The 12,193-nt window shown below is 36.4% G+C and overlaps 1 protein-coding gene across 4 annotated transcripts in view; it reads left to right on the top strand.

Annotated features, from left to right (window-relative positions):
• The window catches only part of LOC115239623, a 171,795-nt gene extending 160,623 nt beyond the window's left edge, over positions 1-11,172 (top strand). For all 4 annotated transcript variants that reach the window (XM_029814231.1, XM_029814230.1, XM_029814229.1 and 1 more), the window contains 11 exons: positions 1,512-1,684; positions 3,280-3,778; positions 4,019-4,415; positions 4,549-4,783; positions 5,263-5,434; positions 5,764-6,003; positions 6,381-6,536; positions 7,860-8,017; positions 8,303-8,412; positions 8,850-9,371; positions 9,600-11,172. In XM_029814231.1, coding sequence (XP_029670091.1) covers positions 1,512-1,684; positions 3,280-3,778; positions 4,019-4,415; positions 4,549-4,783; positions 5,263-5,434; positions 5,764-6,003; positions 6,381-6,536; positions 7,860-8,017; positions 8,303-8,412; positions 8,850-9,371; positions 9,600-9,752 — 2,815 coding nt within the window. In that variant the 3' untranslated portion in view covers positions 9,753-11,172. The remainder of the gene's footprint in view (positions 1-1,511; positions 1,685-3,279; positions 3,779-4,018; positions 4,416-4,548; positions 4,784-5,262; positions 5,435-5,763; positions 6,004-6,380; positions 6,537-7,859; positions 8,018-8,302; positions 8,413-8,849; positions 9,372-9,599) is intronic.
• The last annotated feature ends 1,021 nt before the right edge of the window (positions 11,173-12,193 follow it).

The following is a 12,193-nucleotide window of genomic DNA, read 5'->3' as shown; positions in this document are numbered from 1 at the left end:
GAATTGAATCGGGGACTTTTAAATGGGCCCCCCCCCCCCCTCGGATAAAAGGACGAACGATATCGGGTCGAAAATTCAGAAATCCATTTACGATCCAACGAACGGTTACGAATCGCGTTATCGTCGAGTCATGTCTTTGTTAAAAACGCCGCATCATAGTGCGTTATAACATCATTCTTCGACGAAAGCTTTCTTCGGCGAAAATGCGCGCGTATGCGAGGGAGAGATTATTGAAAAATATTTATTATTCCGACGCGAACGGCAGGCCGCGAAAATAACGTGCAGAATCCTGTCAGATGCAAACTGAATTGGAATGGACATTTTAATGTACCGTTATGCGCGATTATCGGCGGTTTTGCAACCCTTACGCAAGTCGCTAATGCGTCACTGTATTATACGAACGAGGCCGTCGAATTTCGCCGGAGAAAATATAAATGGAAATGTCATATAAATCTTAGAAAATAACATTTTATATGATTTATTTTATATTATTTGTGTCCGATGCTCGATTACTACTATTGGCTACTAAATTCGCTGAATATCGTTGCATCGACGAGAAATATATAAGTATAAATGAGAAATTTTACTTCGTATATTTCCGTATTTATAAATTAGAATTTTTTTGAAGAATATATAAGTTAATATTTCCATTTATTTGTAAATGGTTTATACAAAGTATTAAAAAAATAATATATAATTCGAAAAGATATAATAAAATATATAATAAAAAATGATATAATAAAAGAGAAAATTTATTACAAAAGTTAAAAAAATTGCAAAGTGATTAAGGATATATTTATATATGGATTAGCAGTATTCATATATGGATGAACACGTTTCTGGGAAACCTAACCCATGATTTTAATTGCGTAAATCCACGTGATAATAGCAAATGATAGAAAAGATAAGGGAGTCGGTGTGTTCCAATAACGACCGCCGTCGAGACATGTCGGGTTCACATTTTATCAAGCGGAACTCCTATAAAACTTCATTTCTCTTGATTGTTTTCATTTGTGATAAAACTCGCTTAAATTTACAAGTATTATCACGTCAAAACGAAATGACCTCAGAAATGGAAAAAATTCTTATTCCCAGATACAATCTTATTAATTCACTTAATTAATTTTTGTAATTGATTCATTGCACTCTTATTGCAAATACTAATTTAATTGCCAATAACTTTTACAATCAATAACTAAAAATTTAATCCAAAAATAAATTACGCGATTATTGCATCAGTCAAGAAAAATATCGCGATCATCATATTCGCTTGTCAAATATTAGATCAATTTGTATCACGCTTACATATAAGTTTATTCCTATGAGATAATATATCGAAAATACAAACATCATTGCTTCTCACGCCGCTGATATTCAATCTATCGCTATAAAAATATACAGCTCCATAAACATCGTTTTATGGACTTCTTTATGACTCTCGTGGCGAAAAACAGTTATTTGAAGCACCACTCGTTCCGACGAACGATTTTAAGGGTTATTCTGCATTTCAGGTTCAAGAACCAGATACTTTGCGATCTGCACTTTGCCGACGTGGCGCTGATGGAGTGCTCGGACTTCATGCAGCAGTTGCGCAGCTTCAAACCACAAAGTTTAGGCTGCGCAGTTGCGAGAAGAAAATCCTCGACCACCCTGATCTTCCCGTTGCCACCTCAGGCGTGCTCCGGTAAGTACTTTCGTCCTCGTCAAGATTGCTCATTCATTTTCCTTCTCTCACCGTCGCGTCACGTTTTCGCGAACGAGACCGATGCAGCGGACGCCGTCGACTTTGCAGGAGTGCATATGCATGAGACGAAGCTACAGGTGGTTTCGCCCGCCTTGGATTACGCGCGATTATACGTGCAAAGTTATCCCGTGACGTCGGTTTCGCATAGCGGATGTAAATCTTAAGAGCCAGATCATATTCGTGACAGAAAACGCGTGATAAAGAGAAGAAAATGTGATAATTGTCGCGTTTTTGTAAAGTCGTCTTCAGCTCGTCGAGGTGGATCATCACGCAAAACGGCAAATAATTTTCATGTAAATTTCTTTTGTCGAGGCTACAGCGTTTATCTTTTAACTTTGAAAAAATATCTTTTCTTCCCTCGCATTTGCGAGCTAAGAAATGTCGCAATTTTCAAAGGGAGAACTTTTAGGGGAACTTTAACCATCCCGCGTCGTATCAAAATTCGATTTTCGGTGAGATATAAACGGTCATTATTCGCGGATAATGGGCCCTGTAATTAGGTCGATTCGCAGAGCCGGAGGAGAAGAAGAGGAAGGCACCGCGGGCGGCTCACTCTAAGTTCGAATACCAAGCCCTGTTTGCAAACAGCTTGGTGTTCTACCTTACAGTGAATCGACTGCGGTATCGTCGACAACCGCGCGTCGGAGAAAGGAGCAGCAGGCAGGAAGGAAGACGAAGATTGATAAAGCGAGATGGCAGCGAGGAGCGAGGATGGAGAAGAAGAAACATATTACCGGTGATACGTGCTTAAGTGGATGTGAGTCCGGCGAGATGTGGAAGGAAAATCACTTCGAGATTCTCCGCCTCTGGGCTTTATCTAACCTCAGGGTCGATTCGCCCTCGAGGTGCTATTTTGTCGGATCGGATTCCTCTCTTAATGATTTTCAGCCGAAGTGCTAGTCTTGGGGTATTATTTGCTTCAACTTCCTTACGCTCTTTGTCTGTCTGTCTCTCTCTCTTTTCCATTTATCTATCTACGAATTTCTCTACCTTTATCTCGCTTTGTTCCTCTAATTTCTACACAAATCCCTTTCGCTTCGGGGATAATTCGACCGATTCTTTTGGCATGTCCGGAGAACAAAGACACTATCGAACGTTATCGCCCTCCAATTTGCCCCGCCAGGAAGAGCGCTAGTCGAGCGGCTTTAATTAACGTTAATCTCGCTTTGAGTGAAATTGCTGCCCGATCAACGTCCCCGCGCTTCATGATGAAAACGTTGAGCATTATTGCATTTACGTACAATGTATCACGACAATGTAATAACTTTTACACTATGATATTACTACTCAGTGACTACACTCTTTAGCGATTTCTCGTTTAATATCCAATATCTTTAATTTTTCAAAGGAACGCGATCAAAACTACTTACCGAACTTGCAAAAGCCAGAAGCGGTTTATTATGGTATCCATCTCAAAGACGTTACTCTAATTAATTTTAAAGACTTCCATTCGTTGTTCATCCCTGCCAATTACAGAAATCTATTAAGTGGACAAATTAAAAATAGACGCGAGTTGAGGATCAATTTTTCCGTAGATGAATTCTGTCAAGAGTTTCCGCACAATCTGATACCAACGCCCGGCTATTGGATCGAATGTTCGCGGCAACAGATCACATCGGACACGATCTGGGACGAAAGCGAGAGCGATCGCGACGCTACCGATCCTGAGCAGACAGAGGAGCAAACAGTGGAGGAGCGTTCGTCGATGTTAAAACGACAAGACAACAGTTTTTGCTTGTTCGAGGAAAACGAGGTCGATACGGATGATGTGCCGCGAAAGAAAACCACCATCGAGGAGCAATGGGAGAAGAATCAGGGCTTCGAGCTTACCTCGGTCGAGCAGGAGACATACGAGAAATACTTCTACGGCTCGGAACATTGGAACTATTTCACAAACGACGAGGATCTGGGACCGGTGATACTCAGTATCAAGCAGGAACTGCTCAATGGCCGGGATCAATTCAGGATCTTGGTCAGAGCCATCAGTTACACGGTCCACGGTCTTATCCCCGCCAGCTGCGTTTTCGCTGATCGGTAATTTCCACATCATTTCATTTACGCGTACATGTTGCAATTATGCACGATTATCTAATAATAGAATTTAATTTAATTACTCGTAACACGCATATAAAAGTTTGTATGTCAAATTTAAATGTGACTTTCGAATTGATATAATTAATGATGGAATATATTATTGATTGTCCTGTACAAGAAATTTATTCTGACAATTAAAAATATTCAATGAGCACGCGAAACACGGCAATTGTTTTACAGGTACGATCGAGAAGAAGTGGTACGTAGCCTCGGTAAGGAAGTAAACATCAATCCGCCACTGACCTTGGGACAATTGCCAGATACGCCTGAAGAACTTCTCAAACTCGATCAAGTTTTTATCAAGTCTGAGCTGAAGGTGGGAGTGATATATGTTCAGGAAGGTCAGTACAGCGAGGAAGATATACTCGATAACAACGACAACTCGCTGCTCTTCGAGGAATTTCTGCAGATTCTCGGGGACAAAATCAGGCTGAAGGGTTTCGACAAGTACAAAGGCGGTCTCGATACCGTACACGATTTGACGGGCCTATATTCTGTCTACACCAATTGGAGGGGTATCGAGATAATGTTCCACGTGTCCACCTTATTGCCTTACGAGAAACACGATCCCCAAAAAGTGAGTCGTCAAATATTCTTGTCGCCAATCTTATTTTTTATTAAATTTTTCGTTCAACAATTTAAGGACAATTTTACGCGATAAAATATGTCAGAGAAATTTAATCAAAAGTCTTTTCTCCTTGCACGCGCAGCTCCAAAGAAAAAGACACATTGGCAACGATATAGTGTGCGTCGTATTTTTGGAAGCCGACAATACGAGTTTCAGTCCAGCTTGCATCAAGTCGCACTTTTTGCACACATTTATCTTGGTGCGAGTGAGTCCACGGATAAAGCGGAAAATCACGAGATACGAAGTGTCCGTGGTTACAAGGGACGAAGTTGGGGCCTACAAACCGTATCTATGGGAGCAAAGCGTCTTCGAAAAAGGTGACGAAAATTATATTTTTACTGAGAAGCTAAATGATTGAGAGCATGAAATTAAGAAAAGTTAATTTCACTTTTGAAGCTCTTAATATAGAAAAGTAATAAGTTTTAATAAGTAATAAGTTTTTGCAGTGCAGAGTTCTCTTTAGCAGATGTTATTTTATTTAACAATTTAATCATCGAAATTTTGAATATTAAATCATAATTTAATTATATAATTTGCTTAATATGGTGCAATTTTCATTATAAATCCATATGGCTTTTGCAACAGAGCGCAATAAATTTGACATTAATGTGTAATATTGTGAATTTCTCTACACACACTCTCTTATATTACAATTATATCGAGTTTTTAATTGTCAGATACGTGGAGAATAATATAGCAACGTGAATAATAAAATTATGTTGGCTACTTTAGAATTATATCAGTTTAGAAAATTTCTCTTATGTTGGACTCATCTATCGAATTCCGGACGCAACAGGTCCGATGTTCCGAGAGTGGATGTTAACGAAAATCGTGAATGGTGAAAGAGCGAGTTATTCCGCACCAAAATTCGCGAGGATGCAGGAGCGAACGAGAAGCCAAATGCTGGAGGATATCGTTGCAAATCTCGCTAATCACGCGGAAACCGGGCAGATTCCGAAACCGTACAGGTGAGATAACATAACGCAGCCGTAACAAAATACACAAAAATTCGCGTGAAAATAAACAACCATACAAATACAATAATAATCTGAAAATATATAACACGATTATTCTATACTTAACATTGATAAATATTTTATTCTTTCGTTATAATATTTTCTGTATATTTTATGTCGCGTATCAACCGTCTTTTAATATTAAAATTGAATGTAATAATTAATCATTCTTTAATTTTATTCTCGTATGTAAATTCATTAATTGCATCGTAAATTATAAAGCTTTCCGATTATTTACACGATCGATTAGTGGGACTAAATTTGCGATTATTAATTCTTAGACGAGGTTCTTGGCGACCGATTGGACACATGAGACCGTCTTCGCCATTGTTGGATTCGGTGCGAGATCAGTTTGAAGATTATGATCAACTCGCAAAGGACTTTACCAGGGTGTTCCTTAATAGTTCAGCGAACGTGACGCTAAATGCTAGTCTATTTGACGTGTCTTTCCTCGTGCCAGGACAACAGAAGCAAAAAGTTAGATTTATCGGTGTTAGGGCAATTCTAGCAGTAAGAAGCAGGTAACAAAGTATCCGAAATTGTAATTAATATGTAAAATATAATTAATATTATATAAATTTAAACGATTATGCTCTCTTTTTCGATTTATACTTATTGTTAGTGCAGAAAGATTTTTCACAATAATTTGTTGATCATTAATTTATTAATTTTAAAATAAAATAAATATTTTATAATTATTTAATAATACATTTATAGAGAGATAAATTTGAAATAATCAACAGAAATTCAAATGAATAAATAAATCCATATTAAAAGACTTAAATGTTTGCTAAATAAAAGAGCATTAAAAAATTGAGTTGAGCATAGAAAATTTATTCAGTTTGATATTAAACATTGATGTGTGGAAATTTATCAACAAATATTTGTTCTTGTACAGAGTATTTCAAGAAATGTTATACGGAATTCAAGCGGGCTTCGGAAGTCCGCAAGTCCCGGTTGCTGAGTTGCTGGCGAGACCGGCGCCGACATTGCTCAGCCCCCAGAAACCGAAGAGTTCGAACTTTCTTCAAGTTCCCGATATGGAGAGTCCAAGGTACGTTTCAACAATCAAGATTGTCATTGTTATATCGCGATATTTATCCGATAGTCTCATGAATCCAGTTTAAAATCGTTGATATCGAGTCCGCTTAAGGCGGAATGCATCGTTACAAAAAAAAAAAAAAAAAACAACTGGTAAGCTTTGTAAATTTAGATTTGTTTTTTTTTTAATTTGCTTTTATTAAATTTGTTAAATAAAAATCGAAAATAATGCAATGAACGAATCCGCAAAACGCACGATTGCAAAACTGATTGGCGACTTGAGAGAATTCGCTCAGGACGTTGAGTACGGATTTCTTAGAGTGCTCGATCGAAGAACCTGGATTATGCGACATCTTATGCGAGATATTAATTGGATATCTCTAATGAGAATAAAATTGGGAATCCCGTTTGACGGGTGAGATCAATGCCTGCGATTTTCGATGTCTCGAATGTTTCTTTTATATTTATATATTATCGAATCGTAAATATATGTATCTTTTTACGGCACATCCATGTCTCCTATCCTCACGGCACCGCATGATTATTTCGTGTATAACTATTTTTTTTTTGTTTATATATATTTATCTTATTTACCGTATATATAATGCAAGAGTTATAAATTTAATGAAACCATGTATCGTGTATTGAATTCTATGTAGCATGCTCTTCTCTGAGAGGCACCTGCAGTACTCTGTCGAATGATGTGACTCATGGCAAACTTGCCTTGCTTCGATCGCTAAAAAGGAGCGGCAATTACGTTACAGATAGCGAAATTCTACAAATAAAGTTTGCCATTTTGCTCGTTGATATTATTCTGAGACGTTCTATTTTTTATATATTCTCTCTTTTATAATATATTCTTTCACACGTTTTTGTTTGTCCGTTAATAATATTTAAATCACCAAATATGCTATCTTTTGTTTACTTTAATTGTAATATTATTGTCAATAATTTTATATTACCGCAGTTCGTTGTCGTTTTTGTCGTCTATATTCTAAATTTCATGTAATAACTGTACCAACACTATATTAATAATTTGGCAAAGGGCTCGTATCGCTGTTATGGATTCGATAATGCGCACAAATTGTTTCGATTCTCCGCACGTTGACAGATACAAATCGTTAATTCCGAGAGTAAGCTTTCGTCGTTGTGTCGTTTTTGTTTCGTAAAATTTTATACTTAATATTTCTTCCTTCAAATTATTATATAACCAAACCCCCCTCCCATTCACTCTGGACTTATTCCCGTTTCTGCGCGAACTGTCCATAAATTCCGTCTCCATACCTTGAAGTGCCGCTCCGCGGTTTCTGTGAGATACTGGTTCTGATGTGTTTAGGCCCAAAAGTGTCCCCTCGTCACCGATGGTAAAACGGGCCTTCTCACGATTGGGTACGATCACGGCGGGATGGGGAAGGAGTATTAGAAAACACGGTAGTGGCCACACTCTGCAGAGCGAGGATCGAAAGCGATGGGCCAGTTCGCAAGATTGCAGTAGTACGTGTCACAGTTTTCAAGAGAAAACCGAGTTTGTCTTATATATCATGTAGTTTTTAATCTTACGTTCAAATATCATGCATAATTAAAAATAAGCGCAGATACAGCCAATTCATACGTTGATATAGTGTATAGGAATAATGAAACGGTAATCTCTCTTGACATTTAACAACCGCGTATAACAAGAGAGAGAGAGAGAAAGAGAAATTCATATGTACAATAGGTCTTCATTTTGCGATGGAGTAGATAAATAAATTTTAAAAATAGAATAAATATCTTTTACAGATAAAGAAATGAAAGATAAGGACAAAGCAGCCCAATCATTGGCAGTACCGAGGCTCAGCGTTTGCGCCGACGCGCAGAAAGTAGATAGAGCGAAATTAGCGCAGACCGAGGTGAGTGGGACATCAGACACGTATAAAAAATAGGAGCGGCTCTTAAGAAAGCTCGTGTTACTGTGTAAAATCTCAATTTCCAGAACAATAATCGATATATCAATTAAGTAAACATTATAATATTTTACATTCCATAAAATTAAATGTTTTTTTTATTCTCTTGATTATTTATGTCTACATTTAATCTTTTTTTTTTTTTTTAATAGCAATAGCATTTTATATTATCGGAAATAATAATTCTCCAATATTGCAAGTCGCAACAATTTATACGAATAAATAGTGCGATAATTTCTAATAATTCTGATTAATGATAAAAATTGATATTTGTAATAAATATTGTAAATTGATTAAAACATTCTTTCGCGAGATGAGCCACACACATACAATATTATTGTCATATAGTTTTAATCTCCAATCAATAAAAAATATATTTTCAGTTTGATATCATCGAGTTCGATCCGGAAACTTTCCGAATTCTACTGGATTATTTGCATACCGGATCCTGTCCGCTGACGTGTAGCAACATACCGGGTCTGATATGCGCCGCGGAACATTACGATCTACCGGAATTACTTCAGGCCTGCTTCCATCACGCCAAACAGTTCCTCAGGATCGAGATTGTCTGCGTGATGTTATGCGCCCTCGAGAATTATTACTGGCGATACACATCCGCCTCGGAATTGGTCAATATGATCCTCGCGTTCGTCGAGACGAGGGCTTATCAGCTCTTCCAGAACCCGGATTTCCTTACTCTAAGCGAGTCGATGGTACAAATGATCATGTGCCGTAGCCTGGAAGTGGTGGAAATTAAAAAATTCGAGGCAATGTTGAATTGGGCGAGGCATAGAACCAAAACTAAATCAACCAAGCTCGATGCTAAGGTGGAGTTCAAGTGTATCATGGAAAGGCTCAGCAGGGACCTCAAATTATATAGGATAACACCCCATGAATTAATCAGGGTACGTATTGAAAAAAATATTATAGATGTAAAAAAATATCGGATAAAAATATAAACAATATTACAGAAAAATAAAAAAAATAATAATTAAGTTATCTAAGTGATTAGATGAAAATGATATCCACATAATACGTATTATTAATAGAATCGCTAATATAAAATAATTACTATCGATTATTTTTGCTCATTATCTTAAAAAAGGCGAAAGAAATAATTTCTCGTCTTCCAGATCGTTTTGCCGTCGAAAGCCATAAGAAACGAACGTATCCTCGAGACCCTCATGTTCCAAGCGAATTCGGGCATATACAGAAACGTCGACAGTTATTTGGAGGCATACCAGAAGAAGGTGCAGAATCAAGAGAGCTTCGATTGCGGACTGTAAACGTCAACGAAAACGCGAAAAATGCCGTAAGCATATTGTGTACCTGAAAATACGTTTCGATGATCAATCGAGAAATTTTCCGAAAAGGGAAATCTTATTTCGTAACGTTTTTCTGCGCTCATGCCGTGTCATCGGATATTGTGCGGGAATAACCGTGATCTCTTTTCGCGTAAGCGATGATCTGTAATTAGAACATCCGACCACGAAATTCGATACGTAGGAGTCGATAATTACACTGCAGGGCCTGACAAGTGTTTTGATAGATTGCTCCGAAACCGTATAAGGTCGCTGCCGAACCCCTCAACGAACAATGAGTTTAGACAGTCTCGGTTCGAATCCGCGCAAACTTTATTCGATATTTGCGCGGTAATTCAATCACGTCTGACGGTGTTTCTGAAGCTGTTTATTTTGTTCGCGACATCAAGGTAAAATCATCCGTTGGGGAGACATTAGGCTAATATTGATGAAGATATGATAGGGAAATTTCTGAAGTTTGTTTAAAAAATTTATCTGAGGAATTTAGAAGTTTCCTACACGAAAGAGAGACTTTTCACTCATTCGACATGTATCACGATCGGACTTGTGAAATGTTGGCCTACGTTGGAAAAAAATAAAAATGTTCAACGCGGTTCTTGCGCGCATAATTATTTTCGAATAACGCAAAATTTTATATAGCGCATTAAGAATCTTCGTAAACTTTGCTTCCAAATTTTAAAAGATTATTTTATAACGATGCTTCCACGATATACATTTCGTAATCTCCGAATTAGTTGAATTTTGCTTCCATATTCTGGAGTAAATATGATGAAAGTGTTAATGAAAAAAAAAAAAAAAAATCTGTTATTCTAACTATGATAATATATTAGAATTATTAGAAATTATATACGCATCTCACTATTTATTTTTTCTATGATCTTTCAGAAAACATACATGCTATATAATTTTAATTCAATATTTGTATAAACTGTTGCGAATCGCGATGTCGAAGAAAATTGTTGTTTGCGATAGTATAAAATGCTCTTCCAAAGTCTTGCAGGGCAAGAAATACCTAGTATTGATGAATCGATCTGGGGAATGAAGTAAGACACACAATTACGATGTGATCGACGTTTCATATTAAAGTTTCGCGAGTAGGCGATCATCAATCTCCTAGAGATGTGGAATTTGCTAAATATTAATATAACTCTAGTGCGCGATCGATAGAGGCAAATACGAAGCACGTCGATTGCAAGTGAGTGATGCGCAGATTCAATGAAATCTGGAATTAGTTAACAGTCAAAAGTAATTAATTAAGGAGAAAAATATATATATACGTTTCGATATTGCAAATGGACGACGAAGAAGTGATAGTCGTCATGTGACATTATCCATTTTTTTGCATCGCTAAAATAAAAAAAATAAAAAAATGAAAGAATGAAAACAGCGAATCATAAATGAATCATAACGTCGTCGTTTCGAGTTCTAAATGAAATGGAGAAATTTATTTGGACTGTCATCGATCAGATGGATTCTCGATTGAGCGCATCCATGCGCATGATATCGGCGGCACTTAATAAATTGCCGACACATGACAATCTGTATCATAAAAGAAAGCGCTATTGATATAACACGTAAAAGAGATTTACTATATTATACGTAAGCTTAAAGAAATATACAGGGTGTGTCGAAAGTCTGGATACACTCAAATATCTCGTAAACATTGCATTTTAGAGAAAAATATTTCAGACAAAAGTTGTAAGGCTTAAAAAGACACAATCAACGGTAATAGCTGTTTGACCTTGAATGGCGTTGCCAAGGTCAGATCAAGGTCAAATTGAATTTTTTAAATGGAATTGCCTACTTTTTATTGCATATTCTTGTAGCTTATCTCGAGAGCTTTTCAAAACACTATAATAAAGTATTTTTTCATTAAGTACTTTTTGAGTTATTTTATATTTTAATCTGACATATTTTGATATAAAAAATAAAATATCTCGTAAAATATTTAGTTTTCGAGAATCTTACCGTAATACTTTTATGTACAGAATAATAACACAAATCAATCAGTGTAAAGAAAAAACCAAATAATTGTTTAAAAAAATACATTAGAAATAATTACATACTTTTTCTTAAAAACAATTAATTTTTTTTACTAATTGATTTGTCTCATTATTCTGTACATAAAAGCATTACGGTAAGATTATCGAAAACTAAATATTTTACGAGATATTTTAATTTTTATATCAAAATATGTCAGAATAAAAAATAAAATAACTCAAAAAGTACTTAATAAAAAAATACTTTATTAAAGTGTTTTGGAAAGCTCTCGGGATAAGCTATAAGAATATGTAATAAAAAATGGGAAGTGCCATTTAAGAAAACATCGACCACATTGACCTCACCTTGAAAAGACCACTTAAGGTCAAATCCATATTTTTATCATGTGGCCCCCTCGAAACCAT

This window comes from Formica exsecta, unplaced genomic scaffold (assembly GCF_003651465.1).
Source record: "Formica exsecta isolate Colony F162 unplaced genomic scaffold, ASM365146v1 scaffold391, whole genome shotgun sequence".
Lineage (NCBI taxonomy): Eukaryota > Metazoa > Arthropoda > Insecta > Hymenoptera > Formicidae > Formica > Formica exsecta.
The sequence above is the reverse complement of the archived record's forward strand: the minus strand, read 5'-3'. Positions and strand labels throughout refer to the sequence as shown.